The following is an 18,039-nucleotide window of genomic DNA, read 5'->3' as shown; positions in this document are numbered from 1 at the left end:
TGGTAGCGCCACTAGCCGGTCGCCCTGCTAGTGACAGTTGCCCCAAAGCGGCTATCGTTCCCCACTCGTCTTTTGTGACCTTCAGTGATTGGTTGAAAATCAATTACAACTTTTACCCTAGCACTCCTCAACTTTCGAGAGTTTGGCAACGAGGAGAAGAGTAGACCATAACCACTAATCAAAAAAAAAAAAAACAAACATAACCATGGTTACCAACTATACAAGAGAAAATGCACATGGATTGCTTGCCTTGGCATAGTCTCTCTCTCACTCTTGCTCTATATATATATATATATATATATTTGAATAAGCACACGCATAACAAAGAATGTGACAACATAATATAGTTACCCAATAATTTCTCCTAATCAAATCGACTCTCCTTCCCTCCATATATCTCTCTTGTTGGGACTTGAATTCATCTAATCAAATCGATTTTCTGGCATATATTGTGGTCGATGTTGAAGCAACGGATCATTTAGCTCAGGGATACATTTCTCTTCTAATCCAGCAATACATTGAGGTTTTAGGGCTCACCAGTAGTCATTGCAGGAACATGAACCATTTTTGAAATGATGGAAGCGGTTGCGATCCCGGACAACAATTTCTCTGTTGTAAACCTTCGATATCATTTTTGTGGCATTGTGACAATCTGTACATACTCTAAGATTCTTTGATATTCTGATTGTAGTCCCTGGTGTAGTCCTAATGAGGCCAAAGGCAATAGCCAATTTCTCACTATGGTGAGATATCGAAGCTTCCTTATCATCTTGCTCTGCCTCTAGTCTTGCCTCTTCGATGTTGGGCACATAACCAGCCGACTTGATTCGCTTCATCATATTCTCGGTTGCATCATAAATATCCTCCAGCTCTGGATGTACATTGTCTTCTGCAAAAAACTCGTGAATGACTCCATCACACTCGATCACACTACAACCAGGTGTCTTTCGTATTCCCTTCTCTTTCATTCGAGTCCTCACCTTCAATGCGTCCTCCAACCTGCCGACAGATGCATAAATAGCTGATAGAAGTATGTAATCCCCGCTATGTGTAGGCTCCAAATTGACAACCTGCTTCAGTGATTCTTCCCCAATTTCAACATTTTTATGAACCTTGCACGAAGCCAACAACGTTCTCCAAACAACAGCATTGGGTTTAATAGGCATGTTTTTTATGAATTGATACGCCTCTTCCAGCAATCCAGCTCTACCAAGAATATCAACCATGCAACCGTAATGCTCAATCCTCGGTTCAATACCAAAATCTCTACTCATATTGACAAATAAACTCCGACCCTCATCAACCAAACCTGCATGACTACAAGCACAAAGGACAGCTATGAAAGTTACATCATTTGGTTCAATATTCTGTTCCAGCATCAAATAGAAGAACTCAAGAGCCCTGCGTCCTTGTCCATTGTTTGCAAGACCTTGAATTAGCACCGTCCAAGTCAAGACATTTTTCAAAGGCATTCTTTTGAAGACTTCAACTGATCTGTCTATAGACCCACATTTTGCATAAAAATCCACTAATGCAGTTCCGAGGTTAACAGTGAGCTTCAATCTCTTCTTCTTTATGTACGAATGTACCCACCTACCAGTTTCTAGGGCCCCTAGTACAGAACAGGAAGCAAGAACACTGACCATAGTAATCTCGTTGGGTTCCACATTAGCCTTTTGCATGTCATGGAATAGATCAAGAGCTTCTCTACATTGATATGTTTGGCTATAACCAGAGATCATGGCACTCCAGGCAACAACGTCCCTCCGAGTCATCTGATCAAACAAACTCCTTGCAGCATCTACACGACCGCATTTTGCAAACATATCAACAAGAGAAGTAACTAAAGTAGGATTACCCTTTAGTCCATTTTCCTCTATATACTTACTGATCCATTCCCCCAACTCTAAATCAGCCAACCTTCCACACGCGGTCAAAACACTAACCAATGTGACCTCATCAAACCTAACATCCAATTCCAGCATTTCATGAAACAACTTCACAACCTCTCCCCAATACCCACTCTTGGTGTACCCTGAAAACATCGAATTCCACGCCCTAACACCCCTTTCAGACATTCCATCAAACACATGGCGGGCAACCTCAACTTCGCCACAATTTGCATACATGTGAATCAAAGTGTTCTCGACAAACCCATGAGATCCAAATCCGCATTTCGTGATCTGGGCATGGATTTGTTCACCTTCCTTCAAAGCCCGTAATCTAGAACAAGCTTTCAAAATGCAAGGGAAAGTGAATTCATCTGGTGCAACCGAGTTTTCGCACATTTGCTTGAACAAAAGAATGGCTTCGTGCGGTGATTGCTTCAATGTGAAGCCTCTGATCATGATATCATAAGCTGGTGATCTGGGTTCGTTGAGATTTCGGAAAATCGAGAGTGCGTAGTCCATGGATTCTGGGAGAATTATGGCTGCGGATTCGAGGAGGTTTTCGGCAATGAGCGGGTTGTGAAGAAGGCGGGTTTTGATCAAGTGGGCGTGGATTTGATTGAGGTCTTTTATGGTCTTGCATTGTTCAAGGATTAGGGTTTTAGGGTTCTCTGGAAATTGAGTGATGACAGTTGTGGCAGTTAAGGTTTTGGCGGGAGAGAGGGGAAGAGCAAAGCCCATTTTGGGATTTGAATGGCTGAAAGAATAAGCTCAAAGACAATATAGGTTCTTATTTTAAGAGTTGAACTCAACTAGTAATTGTTGGGCTATAAGAAGAAGTGTTTACAAGGACCCGGACTACACGTCACCAATTAGAACCCACATACAAATAAATATGTCAAAATTATTCAATTTTTTACTTACGAGTCAATTGCGATAATATCTTGGTTAGAAAGTTGTCCTGTGATTCAATATTCAAAATATGTTATTTTTGAATAATTTTATAATTTTAAAATCAATGTCTTAATTTCGTGTGAATACAGTTGGCACGTGAATTCTCTCTAATTGAGTGCGAAATCAAATTTATTTAAAAAAATGATATAAGTTTTATAGCGGATTGTCTGTCTAACATTATCACACCTCCATTTCACATCATTCTAATATGAAACCAACAAAAGTTTTTCACATCATGTCTTTTATATTGATTTGGAAATATAAATATAAGAAACTTATTTTGTGGTGTTTCTTCAATGTACAAGAAATTTGATAAAAATTTTCAGAATAAAAATTGCTAATCGCGTTAAGTGAGTGAGTTAAATAGTTTAAAAGAATTTTTTTTATACATCTGATTATCAACTTAGATTTTGTTAGTTGAAAAAAAAAAAAAAAAAAAAAAAAAATCCTATTAGTGATGCGAAAGTATACATTGATATGTGTCAATTGCATATACAAATTGAATCTATTATTCAGAGTATTTGAAACTCTTTTAATTAGAGTATACAAATTGTTATGGGTTCGGACCTTGACAAGCTCCCTGACAGTCATGGAATGCTGTCAAAGTGCATAGTGCAATGAAATTTGAAATTAAAAATTATGGGAACTTTCTTGAAGTCCAAGAAGGCCTATTGCTGAAGATGGATTTAGATTTGAACATCTAGAGAATTAATTTTATCCATTATGATTCCTCAGACACAAACTGTAGATTTTACTTTTTATACTTTTGGCTTAGTGCCATCCCACGCTAGGGGATTTGTATACAAAATCGACCCGTGACACAAACCATCACAAATATAAACAGTACATTATTTTCATTTGTACATATTGTTGTTGTGAAGGAACTTACCCAATTATACACAATCTCTGTACTGAGCTCTTTTATTCCTGTTTATGAAATTTCAGCTCAGCAATCGTACTTTAATATGCAATTGAGGAGAGTTGAACCAAATGTGCTCATCTACCACTATACTTTCCCTCCATCCAAACAACATCAAGAAAAAAAATATCTCAGAGAGAATCCACCCAAATGAGGTCTCTGTTTAATGTTATCAACATCAACACTAAAAGAAAAAGAAAAAAAAAAAAAAAAAAAAAAAAAAATTCTGATAAACTGAAAATGGAATTCATAACAAATTAGCATAATGCTGCACCTAACCATAAAGATATCAAAATTGTGTCACTCCTGATGAGGAACATCAGCTTCTTTAAATCTCTTGGAAGAGATCTGCTTGAACAAACTTCTCAGGCTATTCTTACTCTCCTTTCGCCTCTTATTAATCCGAATTGTGTCCTCCAAGCTAGAGTGGTGGTCCAACACCAGCCCTTCCTCTAACCTCTTGGACACTGCCACTATTTCATAGGAGTCCAAAAGTGACTGCCCAAAATCCCAGTTTGCGACGCCATGGTCCTTAGCCGATGATGGCTTGCTCATGGCCTCGAGCTTGAATCTGGTGGGCTTGCTCTTGAAATTTAGCCTACGTGCATCAAATTCGTTGGTGGCTCTGGGTGGACTAGTGCTGGAGTGACCCTGCCACGCCTGTGCCACGGCCTTGAGGATTTCGAGTTCATGCTCATCATCTTCAAGCTCTGGTTTTTTCTTCATAGTCTTTTCTATGAGTGAGGCTTGTAGTTGTAGATAGAGGCCATGTTATTTAGGCAAATTGGAGCCTCACATTAAGAAAGCTGTTGCAATCTATTTCCATTTCCCAATTTTTTTTATTTTTTTATTTTTCCTGAGAATTTCTATGGGGAGCTGATGAATATGGTCCTTTAAAATTGTCTGGATTCAAGGATAAATGTGTCAATTATTTTAATTATTCTGTCATTTTGCTAAGGTGTCATTGTTCAACGCAAGTTAAAAGTAAGTATAAGAATGTGGGTTCAAATTTGAAAACTAGTGCAAAATAATTCCAGGGACTGACTAGTTCTGTTTCCACCATATATTCTTTCAAACACCTGCTTTGACAAAACAATGTTTCATTTTGTTTTTACCTAAACAAGGTGCAAATCTTAAAAGTGGATTATGTCATATTCTTAATAATGCAAATCTTTTAAGGGAGATGATAAATGCACTTAATTAGTGTTTTTTTTAAGTGAAGTGTCAATAAAAATAATAATAATAAATACAGAATGTGCTAATACTTTTCAGGTGTTCAAATAAAATTCATACATTTTTCAAATTGAGCAAATAAGGAAATTTTTTTAATTTGAGAACTGAAATGTCTTGTGAAAATTGGATTTTTTTTTCTTTTTCTCCATTTTCTTTTTTGTTCATTTTCGTGTTCGAATCATGTGGGCTTGAGTCGGGTCAAGTTATCGGAATGGTCTCGATGCTTCTCGTTTACTTCATTGGGGTATAGTTGTCATTCATATCATCTTGTGGATCATGTTTTATGTTTACACATGTATGTGTTTATTGCTTCATTTGGGGCCTTAGCAGAATTTTGTGAGAGTAGTGGGTCCCCCACTTTGACTTTTGGGTGATAGACAATTGTGTGATAGGAGTATATGCGTGTGTTTTGTGTGCGGGTGAGAGAAGGCAAGACATCTCTATTCTCTGCCCCTCATTTGGCGGGTCAACTCTATTACCTTCTCTCCCAATTGTTTTTTTGTTTTTTCTTCTTCTTTCCTTCCACCTTCAAGTCTCAATTCCACGTCCTTCCACCATGATTTCGACTTGCTGTAGAAGGAAAAAGTGACGGGCTAACTAGAACTATCACCCTATGATTTTAGTTTCATAATTGGAGCAATTTGGATTTGTGAATGGGGGCTTGAGTTTAGATTTTGGAGAGGCCATAAGGGGATTTTATACTCTGCTGTCCATCCTCTTCAACCCTACGGAATTTGTTTCGATTTTGAAACATTTTTTACTAAAAATTTCTAGGGTTTACTCCTAGAATTGAGGTAGAAGTGTGTTATGACCATGATTCGTAGTCGCGGTATTGGTCACGCTATAACATAATCGGACCTATATTGACATTCCGTAACAGTATATGTTATTACAATTGTGAATATTTTTTTTTAATTTTGCACATAAGGCTCAAAATGCAGTACAATTTCTTTCAACATAATTGAATAAAGATGATTTTTTAGTGAATTTTTAACTACCATTTAGCATGAATAATCATTTATTTATATATTGTAAGTCAATGTATTTATTTTTAAAAAAAAAAAAATTAGTAATTATATATTTTTATTAATTCAATGGATAGTAAAAAAAAAAAAGAAAAATTGATTGATGAGGGCATTGCTGGTATTTTTCATGTTTGATATTTTCTTATATTTTTTAATAAATTAATTAGTGAGAATATATTTGTAACTGTGGCCAAAACGCAGCCTTGGGTAACTCCAAGGGTAACAATGCTGCGAAAAATAGTTGAGGGGTATTTTGTAACTTTTAAATAGTTTAGGGGGATTTTAGGAACTTTAATCTAAGAATTAATGGATTAATTGTGCAAAATACCCATAACACCATTCCTATTTTTAAACACCCCTCTGCTAATAATGATTTGGTTCCAATAGGTCCATTCCATATTCAGGTACTCATGTTAAAAAAAAAAAAAATGACAAAAGACTATACAACGGTCGTGTCAGTGTCCCTTTGCCTCCAAAAGGATATAGTGAAGTCCACGGACTTCTCGTTCAGCGTTTCCCTCTGCTCTCTACAGTTCTCATTTATGATGAGGTTCCTAGTGTTTTCTTAGTTACTTTCCATTTTTGTAGTTTTCCATTTCAGATTTGAAGTGTTGTTACTAATGGTCTAGCGATATCAAGTTTTTATTTTTAAAAAATAAATCAGGAGTTGGAGTTTCAACATATATTTGAGTACCAACAACAAAAAGAAAAAAACACAATGAGTGTTGTCCGTTTATCACCAAAAAGTCCACGTCCATGGCAGCAAATCTAAATCCAAATCCAAACCACAAAAACGAAACATTCAATCAATTAATCATTAATCACCTAAAAACCCAAATCCATGGCAGCAAATCCAAAGTGGTTGATCATACAAAGAAAAAAAAAAAGAAAAGAAAAAGACTGATCAGAAGAAGCCAGTCAAAGAAATACATAAAAAAGTTCATCTCTCCTAGCGTGTGGGCTTTCATCATTAGAATCAGAATCAGAGTGAGAGCAGCCACTTCCGTTGCCTTGTGCTTCATCGTGATCATAATCATCATCATCAGAGTGAGAGTCAGAGCAGGCACTTTCATTGCCTTGTTCTTCATCGTGGTGTTGTGGGAAGTCATCATCATCGCGAGAATCAGAGTCAGAGCAGGCACCTCCATTGCATTGTGCTCTATATAGCGTGATCTCACTTTCGGAGTCAGAGTCAGAATAGTCAGAGCAAGCACTTGCATTGAATTCATCAAACCCATCCTTCCAACTTATCACATCTTTCTCGTACACTAGACGCACTCCCCACTTCCTTTCCGGCGTCCTCTCGAATTCACCATACACATGTAGGAAAACCTCAAATTGGCACAATTCGTTTAGACTCTTACCCCGAGGAACCTTAATGGTACGATTTGAAAAAAATGTCAGCCAAATATGTCCGGAATCAACTTTCGTACCTTTGGGCATCCCACAATATTGCGAGGCAGCAAGATATGATTTATTATTATGGTCTACAAACCGGGTAAAGATACGACAGGTTGTGTTTTCAGTTAGGAACTCAAAAACAACGCACACGGCAATCCCCAAAATTCTCTCATACCAATCTGGAGGCAGTTGCACAGATGCTTTTTTACCCCAATGCCGATGCCTGAACCACTCTGGAATCTCTCTTCCCGGTAAAATAATTTTCAACTTAGCCACTATAGGACGGTTTCTCTGTACCAAGAAAACATGTCATTGATTCATATATGTGTGTGTGCGTGTGTGTGTATATATATATATACATGTGCATATATATATAGAGGAGAGAGAGAGTAACCTGAATCGCAAATTGCAGCGCAAACATCAGCAACATATCAACCATCTTTTCACTCCCTTTATTCTGTAACAGCTTAAAGCAATTACTGAATGCAACCAACCCCAGCGATCTGTCATACTTTGTAGACAGATCTCCAATGCTTATTAATGATTGGCAATCATCTGCACGTAATATAAAAATACTTGATGGAAGCTCTGGTAATGCTTTTAGCCTCTTACAGCCTTCTACAACTAGGGTTTTAAGTTGAGAAAGTCGGGAGATGCTTGCAGGTAAACTAACAAAACTGTTTCTGCTTAAATTCAACTTGATCAAAGAGGCTAAGCTGCCAAGGTCGTTGGGGATCCCTCCTTCAGACAGATTGCAATCACTAAGATCAAGTTCTGTTAAGGAATATAAACCTGTTAAAGAAGGAAGCACCAAACACACAGAATCTTCACGTTTCCTTGGTAAAAACCAAGAGGATGACTGTGTCAACATTGTTCCCCTGCATCCACTAAGGGATAAGACTTTGAGCTCTTTCAAAAGAGTAATGGAGGATGGTAGTCGTTTGATGCCAGTTTTATTTGCGTGAAGCTCCACTAAACATTTTAAATTTCCCAGGCGTTCTGGCAATTCCTCAAGTTTTGAGCAGCCAGAGAGTTTGAGAGTTTTCAGACAGCTCAACCCACAAATGTTTTCTGGAAGACTTGAAAGGTTTTTGCATTCACTCAAATCCAACAAAGTAAGGCTAGTGAGATGTTCAATTGATGATGAGGGAACTTCTTTTATGGCAGTTCTATCCAAATAAAGTTCTGATAGATGTACCATATCCCACAAGATTTCTGGAAACTTTTCTAATTTCAAGAAGCCTGATAGAATAAAAGTCTCAAGATATTTTGAGTGAATACTGCTTGGAAATTTCTTAAGATTTGTGCAATCTCTCAAATTTAATAAAACAAGCCTTTTGAGAGCTCCAAGGGATGGGTGAACCTCCTCCAAACTAATACAATCCTCAAGAATCAGGGTCGTCAGCTTTGGAACGACTGTGAAGTCTGGGGTCCTAGATAGCCTATGGGAGTGACTGAGGTTGATGACTTCCAACTTGGGCAGAGGCTGTTGAAAGAAATGGAAAATATTAGAATAACCGACTCTCACGAGCATGACACTATTCAATAAAGTTATAATACATACTATTGATCATACCTTTATTTCCTTCCAAAGTTGTACAATGCGGCTATAACTCATTTTGAGTTCAACAAGATTTTCTGCCCGAAAACTTGCTGGCAGATAGCTTGAAGGGTATGCATGCCAATCAAGCCACTTCAACTTATTTGAAAGATGTGCAGGACCACTAGAAAACAACACATTGTGCAATATGAGCACCCTTAATTTGGTCATCTTTGTGAAGGCTTCCGTACTGCAGTCAATATCTTCCGGTGCAAAGAGTTCCAAGACTATGCCTTTAACTTTTTCTGTCCCCTAACAACCAGTAACACAAAGCATGAAACTGTGGCCTCTTCAATAAACTTTAACGTAAAAGAAACGTTTTTTTATTTTATTTTTTAACCAAAAAAAAAAAAGCCATCTTACCTTATTTTCTGCCAACACTGAACGAATATCCTTAGGGCGCCACAACCTGCTACGTTTTCCGGCTTCCTCAGGAGATTCTTGATCAACAATATACCAACCCATTCCTTGTATCAAATCATGCATACAAAGCCTATTTTCTGAAATAGTTATGAGAGACTTTTCTATAAGAACAGGCATTTCAATCCCTGGGAAGAAGCCGCAACTCTCGAGTATTCTTTCTACATAACTCTTGTCTTCCCCTTTGTAGAAGCATGCAATATCAAGGAAAATTTCCTGCTGCATTTCATCTAGTCCGTCGAAACTGATTTTAAGCACTTGAAGAATTTCCTTGTTAGGAATTTTGTGCAGCTTACTCATTGTGCTTTTCCATTCATGAGTTGTTCTACCATGTAGAAAAGAACCCAAAATTATAAGAGCTAATGGAAGCCCACGGACATAATCTACTACCTGGTTTGAGAGCTCCAAATAACCTTCAGAAGGAAATCTTTGATGAAATGCTTTCCAAGAAAGGAGCTGGAGAGCTTCACCACATTCCAATGCCTTCACATTGTATATTTTAGTCACTCCATAAGTGGTTAGCAGATGTTCATCTCTTGTTGTTATGATGATTCTACTCCCAGAACCAAACCAATCAACCTTTCCTAACGCTTGTAGTTGTTCTAGTTGATCCACATCATCAGCAACGACAAGAACTCGTCTGTGACATAGCCTGTTCTTTATCATATTTAGTCCTCTACAAACAGATGTAATCTTTATATTACTTCGATATAAGATATCTGAAAGTAGTCGTTTCTGTAAAGCTTCCAAACCTTTCTTTTTTGAGAATTCTCTAACATTTGCAAGAAAGCATCTACCGTCAAACTGTTGGGAAATCCGATCAAAAACAGCCTGGGCAATAGTCGTCTTTCCTATGCCCCCCATTCCCCATAGACCTATAGAGTGAACATCATTCAACTCCATATGTAACAATGATTTCACTTCCTCCACACTGGACTCTATCCCAATCAGATCATCAGCAACAATTGGAATTAAATGGTTCAGTTTACTGAAAATATCTTCAATAATTTGTTGGATACATCTTGACTCATACCTGTAAAGTTAGAAAGTTGCCTATATGGTGAGTTGGAATAAATCATAATGAGACAAAGAAAATTAATAGATGTTGTGATAGTTAAATTTTGTTTTTGCAACTAAACATACACAAATTGATTACAAATTGGATGGTTCGGAGTAATGGATAGAACAATAGATCGAAGTGTATTGACACCAACGCTGACCTGGTTCACACACTAGATATCTTACTTTGGTAAGTACATTGATTACATATTAAAAAAGTACCTCTGGTCTTCCCAAATATTGAACACCTTGTCCTGAAAAACTGAAAAGAATTGTTATATGCCTTTCAGGTTTGAAGGTACTATTTGAGACCTTTCAAAAGACAGTAGAATAGCATACTTCTGGATAGAATAAACAAAATTGAAGTTTATCCGAATGTAGGTCTAGAAATTCAAGTGTTGAATGATTTAGTATTAGGAATTACAATTGAGTTCAAGTGACTTAAAGAAACCATGGAGAGAAAAAACTTGTGTTTGAGATCCCCTTTTATAAATACTAGTAAAATGGATATGTTCAATGCACGTGACTAAAACCTTACAAAATCATGAGAAATTTTAATTTTAAACCAGCTGTAGGACAGTCATTATATACAAAATATATATAAATATATACATAACATTAATTTATGTTAGTTCAAATTTGACGGTTTCTAATCATAAGAAGAATTTATAACAGTGGATCATCATAACTATTTCTGGAGAAAGGATAATGGACAAACAAAAAATTGAGAGAGTGGAGGAAAACTATAGAGATTTTCATTCAAATAGTATAACTATAATGTAAGAAGCAAGGATATCAGGTCCAATCAACATCAAGATTTTTTTGTTCTTTGATAAATGCAATAGACATCAACATTAAACCTGTGATCTTTCTTTTGAACTAAGAATAGAAGTTCCCTATGCCCCCTCTCTCTGTACAGATAAATATAAATAACTAGCAACATGTTCTCCCATTTATATATTATTCCCCTAAAGTCTACACATCTTCTAAAAGTTCTTCTCCACTGTTATTTGGTCAATTGCATTTAAAGGCATTCCATATTTCTAATTTAGGCTTATATTTTGTTTATGAAAATTCTTGTTGGGGTTATAACAGGGTTCCAAGGAATTATAATCCTTGTCCAACAAAGAATTATAATCCTTGGTTTAGGACTCTATATAGATACTTAGGTTATGAGCTGAGACTTTTGAGATTGAGAGAGATGCAACTCGTGAGGCAGCTGATGGATGTGTGAGGGTCTCTGGTCCTCTACATCACACAGCCCCTACAGATGTGGTTAGCGGTTAGTAGAATGGATGGAAGGACAAAGTCTCGTGGAGCGGTACATGTGAAAAGCTCGGGTATTGACCACCAGACCCTAAAGTGGGAGGTAGGTACACAGTCCGGTATTGGCCGGGTATTCTCTACCGTTGTAATTTATTTTACCAAAAAAAAAAAAAAAAAAAAAAAAACTATAGTGAAATCAATATTATCCTAGACGTAGGGCAGTTATGCCAAACTAGTAAAACCTTGTGTTCTTATGAGATTGGTTTATTATTTGTTCTTGGATCTCCATGTGTATTCATTTCTGCTGTCCCAATAGTTTGGTTAGGCTTAGCAGCTTCCTTCTACTATTTTTTCCATTTAAACTCTAGAAGAATAAGGTAATATTTTGATCCCCACCTCCAACTATTTGATTTTAGCCTTTTGCTTGAAATTTTTCTCTTCAGCTAATCCAGAATAATCCGTGATAAAAATGGACATATACATACACAAAACACACACACTTGTATATACTATAAACATACAATACAAAATGGATATGTTGTCACTTGGCAAGAATATTTTGTTATAATATTAATATGAACAAATTTTAGAGTTTTTGATTGTTTTAGTTTTTGATTTGGATAACATAATAAAAAAGGATTCAGTTTCAAATGAATTCCATGCTTGATCTTAACAATAGAATTCTAGTCAAGTGAAATTCCAATCCAAATCAATTCCTATTTTTTTATGTTTAAATTCATAATGCATAATGAGATTGAATAAAACAGCAAAAGGCTAACTAGAAAATAAAAGTATACTGAATTTCTGGAGATTACCCATTTGCTGTATCCTGTACATTATGTCCGGCTATATTGGCTGTTTCTTCAAGAGCTGTCTTCCATCTCTGCACCTTCTGCTGCATCTTCCCATCGAAACCTTCCTCATGTTTTTTAAAAGCTGCTGCAAAGCTCCCTGTTTGTTTCCGCACTTGCGAAGGATCCACACCATAGAAGATTGGAACAACTGTTTGCCCCATCTTCTCCTTGCATCCAAGGATTTTCACCAGTTCATCCAAACACCACTTGGAGGAAGCATAGCGTTTGGAGAACACGATGAGAGCGATACTGGATTCTTCGATTGCTTTCAAGAGTTCGGGTGAAAATTCTTCCCCTGTTCTGAGTTGTTCGTCATCTTTGAATGTGTAGATTCCACTTTGAGACAAACCAGCAAACAGATGGTCTACAAAGTTCTTACGAGTGTCTTCACCTCGGAAGCTCAAGAATACATCGTATTTTGATTTACGGGTAGGTGTAGAAGAGGAAGACGCTCTGTTTGTGCTTGTGGGTGCCATTGTTGGGAACCAAAAAGGCCTATCTGAAGCAGGATTGAATTGTCACACTCTCTGCATCTAATCTCAAGTCCTTCTGGTTCAGAGGAGTTCTTCCTCAAATTCAATTATCTGAAAAACACTCCATACTTGGTCGAGGATGATTTAGATCTTCTAGCCTCAGTCAAGAACATTGAGAGAGTCTCACAATAAGTGGCTGGCTTCTTGAGGTACTACTTTGAACCCTTTTAACAAAATCAATTTTTATCGCTTTCCTTCACTGATTTCAAGCATTAACATACTATATATCAAGCATTGTCATTTTCGAAAGAACATTGAGAGAGTCCCACAATAAGTGGCTGGCTTCTTGAGGTACTACTTTGAACCCTTTTAACAAAATCAATTTTTATCGCTTTCCTTCACTGATTTCAAGCATTAACATACTATATATCAAGCATTGTCATTTTCGAAAGTGGTTGTGTGTAGCAGGTGTGATTTTTTAAAAACTTGAATTTAAATTCAATAAGTTAAAGAAGTTGTGCTGGATTGGTTCTTCAATAAGTGTTTTCCACAGCTTTCACCCTCATGCAATGGTTTTTCAATTTGTACATATCTTAATGTTTCTCTCTCTCTATAAACAAATATACAGGCAGGGGCGGCGACCGCCTAAGGCTCCCAACCAATAGAAACGCTCCATCCCATCTCCATTATTCCACCAATCACACTGCCCTAACATTCGACCAGATCTGTACAAAAGATCACCCGGTAACGAGACCCAATACGGCTTGATGGGTTTTGGATTTGAACGGAGACACACCCATAAACGCAGTGCGCGAGCTCGGCTTGAACAAAAGACCTGGCGGGCGGCAACGAGACCCATTATTGCTTCGACTCAGGCGGCACCTCCTCTTCACCCGCCACTGATTTTTCTCTGTTTCAAACCTCCTCTTTCACGCAATTTCAAGGTTAGTTTCATAAAATAAAAGAAAATTAATAAATATATATATTTTTTCACATCAACTTTGTGGTATGAAAGCCACGTCTGATCAAACGAAATAAAGGGTAAAAAAATACTCTATCAAACATAGAAAATCCTTTTATAAAATCTATAATAAGGTCTACTTATGTTTTCTGATAACTAACAAGTATTAATTTTCAATCAGAAACCAAATTCTTACTTTTTTATAAATATTTTCATATTACTTTTAAATTTCTCAATTTTTTTATTTTAATCTTTTTAATTTTTATTATTATATGGTGGTATTACGCTTCACACAGAGTTGTCTACAATATTTTTAAGACCATCTCCAATGCAAAATGCTATTTTTGCAGGATAAATTTATATTTTGAGGGTAGTTACAGTGTCAAAATGCTATATTTTAACAATTCTGCTTCAATGGTTCATTTCATTCAAAATGCTATTTTTTGACACAACTACCATTATTTTTCAATTACCAATTTCAACAACCATTTTTTTTTTTTTTTTGAGTGTTTGTATTTTATTTAGCTTATTTGCCCTATTAAAAATAAATAAAAATAATAATCATCAAATCTAATTGAGTCTTAAAATTTAGGCAACTTTTGGATTAACAGACATATATATACACACATATATACCATTACTGACATATATATATATATAAGTACAACACCAAACTACATAATCTACAAGAATCAGAAGTTTAAAATCCATATATTTCAGTTTGGCAGAAGCAATAACAATAGCTATAGTTTGTGTTATATTGGGCACTAGATTTGGCAAAGCTATATTTTGGCAGCCTATTTAAGAGCTCATTGAAGATTCCATGTTAAACCCACCTGCTATATTTTGAAATTAGCAACCCTTGGAGTTGCTCTAACGTGTTCAGTTATATCATTGGGTCATGACTGTTGGTAACAATAATGCATATTGTGAAAGAATTCGTCAGAATAAGGGCAGTTGGTTAAAAATAATGAGATGCCTATAATCTGAATAGGTGCGAGTTTTATTCAAACCAACTTTTATTGTAACCCATTGGGATTGTTGTTGTATATGTTGACGAAGAGACACCAACCAACCATTGCAACCCATTGAGAGTGGTTGTGTATGTTGACGAAATGACACCACGCTGTTTATAAATACCCCCTTCCAACACCAAAACTTAGAAATCTTCTTTCTAGTTCTGAGTTTTCCTCTCTTCCTTTCTTTTCCCTTCTTTGCATATACATAGTTCTAGTGTGTGGGTTTGAGTTTAGTCTATAATAGAGAGTACTAAATCGAGCCAGTTCGCCCATTTCTCTGGTGGTTTGTAGTGCTGCTACAAAAGAAAAAAATGTTATTGTATCCTGGGAGACGGACGTTATAGAGTCCGTCAGCACCATAGTAGAGCGAATCTGTCTTAAGGACATAAAATCAAATTCTATAACTGTAATGACTCTGTCATTTTCATTCCTTTCCTTTTTCTAAAATTTTATGGATAAATTTTTTTTCTTTGAATTTTTTTTTCTGAGTTTGGTTACTCATCACTTGGTGTTATCTCGAGTGCTCGGAAATAGTTTCCGAGACTTTTTCCTTTGAATTGACAACTTCTTTTAAGGATCGAGTCATTTTCCCATTTTTATTTTTTGGACACTATTCACTTTTCGTCTTTTTCCCATTTGTCACTTTGTTTGCACAACCAGTGATACCCCGCGGATCTGAGACACGGGTTGATCAGGCTTAGGCCCAAATGTGAAGTCTGTGTACATAATTGTGTGTGTGTGGTGTGTGATTTAAATGAAAAAGAAAAAGAGTAAAGAAATATAAAATAAAGTGGGACCCACATCACTTTTTAAGTGATTTGTGAGACCAAAATTGGTCTCTGCTGCTCTCTCTCTCTCTCCCGACTGCTCTCGGCTTCTCCTTTTTTCTTTTTTCTTTTCTTTTCACTTCAACTTCCATTGTTGATTGCTCCTTCATCTTTTGTCGGATTGAGGTGCCGTTTGAGGCAAAACGAAGCTTGTAGCGAGCTCTACGCATCCATACTATCAATTTTCAGTTTTGAGTCTTCCTTGGAGCTCGAATTTGGAGGACCTATTCTAGGGATTTCGGCTTGGATTGTGAGGTAGGGACATCTTAAGCCATGGAATCTTGCTCTATAATGAATCATGCTCCTCTATGTGTGTTATAGCATGTTTAATTGTTGTTGATTTTGATTAAAATGATTTAATTGACAACATGCTAGTTATGTAAATGTGTATAACATGGTTGAATGAAAAGTATGTCTATGTGATGGTTGTTTACATTTTTTTTTGAGGTTACTAACATGCTATAATGATGCCATGAGAACATGCTTATTTATTATTGTGCTAAGTTCCCATTTGTCATTATATTGAGATCATGACATGAGCCTACATCCCATTGGGTTGCATGAAAAAGGGAAGTGGTTGTCTTGAAATGAAAATGGGGATTTGGGAATGAATGTTTTGGAAAAAAATTGGTTTTGACAAACCCGGTCGCTGCGGGGTTACCAACGGGCCGGAGGTTAATGTAGCCTAGGGAGGACTAGGGAGAGTACTCTAGCGTGGTTAAGCTATTTGGGCCCCTCGACGGCGCCACGGGGTCACCAAGGGCCTAGGGACGGTAGCCAATCCTCCTCTCATCGCGGCGGGGTTACCAAAGGGGGTTACATTAACTTTGAACGTGATGGTTTTGAGAATGAAAACGGGGAGTGACTTTAGCATGCATTGCATCTCACTCCATTTGCATTTGTGTGTGATTGAATTTGACTTAGACTTGTAATTATTTTTCCCCTTCAATGCATGTCCCCAATCTCCCATTGGCCTATGCTTTATTTGGATTCACTAGGACACAAGAATTGTGTCTTAAGTGTCACCTGCTGAGCTATATGCTCACCCCTATATCTATATATATTTTTTTCAGGTCTTGGAAAGGAACTGGTGGATGACAACCCACCTCAAGCTTGAACGGCGTTAGAAGTCCACTTTTGTATCTTTGTATATTCCCCATTATTTTGTAAAACACTAGAAGTGCAAAGATGTATAATTATTTTGTGGAACTTTGTCATGTAATATAACTAAAGTATTGATGATGTTTTGGATGGGGATTTGATAGTATGCAACTTGTTGATGAATGGATGGATAATCCTAGTTTGAAGCATTGTCTAGATTAGTTGGTTGTATCATTATCTTTTGTTGCCGAGAATTCAGAATTTTAGCCATGACAGGTTAAAAATGCAATTAAACAGGTTGTGATAGGCCTATTTTTAGGGGAGGTCATGCCGAATTTTTTTTGTTTAAAAAGTATTAGTTTTGAGTCATTACACCAAACCTGAGGGAAATATCAAACAATTAATATGTAATGCGAACACAGAATACAAGATGAAATAATAAGAAGTAAATAAAAATGGCTGAAAAGAATTTTAATTAAAATCCTCAAAATAATGTTATAAAAATCCAAACTCCATATAGTTTAACAACTCGGTAATCTATCCAGTGGACCTCTAACAAGAAAATCCCAACTGAAAAATAAAACCAGAAGAAATCCATAATTATATCATGGAGAGAGATCCTACGTCATCGGAAGAATGAGTGACCGCCTCTGCTCAGCACGAACAAGCTCAAGTCTAGAACTGACGTGCACCTAAAAAATAGGAGTGGGTCAGGCCCACGAACAAGTTTTATCCTACTAGAATCCAAGTAGAGACTCGATACGCATATACACTCTAATCAACTCAATAATAACTATATAATCCGTGTATATATATATATATATCCACACTATGAACTCTCATTGGACTATGATGCGGGTCTTAACCTGAGTAGAAGGCAACATGCAAAATGCACCTTAGTGGGCATGACTACCTAAGCCTAACAGGGTATACCTCAACCAACATAGCCAGCTATGCATCCTTCTGCATATACGCTCCCTAACCATCGACTCTGAGACTCAAGCTCATATCGCGGTACCATAAAAAATATATTTAAAG

The 18,039-nt window shown here is 36.7% G+C and overlaps 3 protein-coding genes and 1 long non-coding RNA gene across 4 annotated transcripts; 1 reads left to right on the top strand and 3 right to left on the bottom strand.

Moving 5' to 3' along the window:
- Positions 1-182: 182 nt before the first annotated feature.
- On the bottom strand, positions 183-2,768 carry LOC132283125 (pentatricopeptide repeat-containing protein At2g29760, chloroplastic-like). Its single transcript, XM_059785026.1, has one exon. It carries the CDS (start codon positions 2,628-2,630, stop codon positions 534-536), a length of 2,097 nt encoding a protein of 698 aa, XP_059641009.1. The 5' UTR covers positions 2,631-2,768; the 3' UTR covers positions 183-533.
- A 1,056-nt stretch (positions 2,769-3,824) lies between these two features.
- Positions 3,825-4,612, bottom strand: LOC132285695 (uncharacterized). Its single transcript, XM_059787885.1, has one exon. It carries the CDS (start codon positions 4,486-4,488, stop codon positions 4,063-4,065), a length of 426 nt encoding a protein of 141 aa, XP_059643868.1. The 5' UTR covers positions 4,489-4,612; the 3' UTR covers positions 3,825-4,062.
- Positions 4,613-6,612: 2,000 nt separating this feature from the next.
- On the bottom strand, positions 6,613-14,015 carry LOC132286180 (TMV resistance protein N-like). Its single transcript, XM_059788459.1, has 5 exons — positions 12,582-14,015; positions 9,385-10,474; positions 8,998-9,273; positions 7,816-8,907; positions 6,613-7,712 (listed from the first exon to the last, which is right to left on the bottom strand). Exons 1-5 carry the CDS (start codon positions 13,094-13,096, stop codon positions 6,939-6,941), a joined length of 3,747 nt encoding a protein of 1,248 aa, XP_059644442.1. The 5' UTR covers positions 13,097-14,015; the 3' UTR covers positions 6,613-6,938.
- Positions 14,016-15,787: 1,772 nt separating this feature from the next.
- LOC132283729 (uncharacterized) lies at positions 15,788-17,167 on the top strand. The gene is made up of 2 exons (XR_009472122.1): positions 15,788-16,155; positions 16,974-17,167. It is a non-coding gene; the product is annotated as an uncharacterized LOC132283729 (long non-coding RNA).
- Positions 17,168-18,039: the final 872 nt, after the last annotated feature.

Source organism: Cornus florida, unplaced genomic scaffold, assembly GCF_030987335.1.
Source record: "Cornus florida cultivar Cherokee Brave unplaced genomic scaffold, ASM3098733v1 CherokeeBrave_3.0.0_Hap2_Chr11, whole genome shotgun sequence".
In the NCBI taxonomy this organism is placed as follows: Eukaryota; Viridiplantae; Streptophyta; class Magnoliopsida; order Cornales; family Cornaceae; genus Cornus; species Cornus florida.
The sequence above is the reverse complement of the archived record's forward strand: the minus strand, read 5'-3'. Positions and strand labels throughout refer to the sequence as shown.

Bases quoted from the DNA above. Each gene is read 5' to 3' on its own strand.
- LOC132286180 (XM_059788459.1), bottom strand. From the start codon at position 13,096: ATGGCACCCACAAGCACAAACAGAGCGTCTTCCTCTTCTACACCTACC. The intron at 10,475-12,581 runs GTAATCTCCAGA...CTAACTTTACAG, and splicing joins GTACAGGATACAGCAAATGG to GTATGAGTCAAGATGTATCC. The intron at 9,274-9,384 runs GTAAGATGGCTT...ACTGGTTGTTAG, and splicing joins CAGTGTTGGCAGAAAATAAG to GGGACAGAAAAAGTTAAAGG.
- LOC132283125 (XM_059785026.1), bottom strand. From the start codon at position 2,630: ATGGGCTTTGCTCTTCCCCTCTCTCCCGCCAAAACCTTAACTGCCACA.
- LOC132285695 (XM_059787885.1), bottom strand. From the start codon at position 4,488: ATGAAGAAAAAACCAGAGCTTGAAGATGATGAGCATGAACTCGAAATC.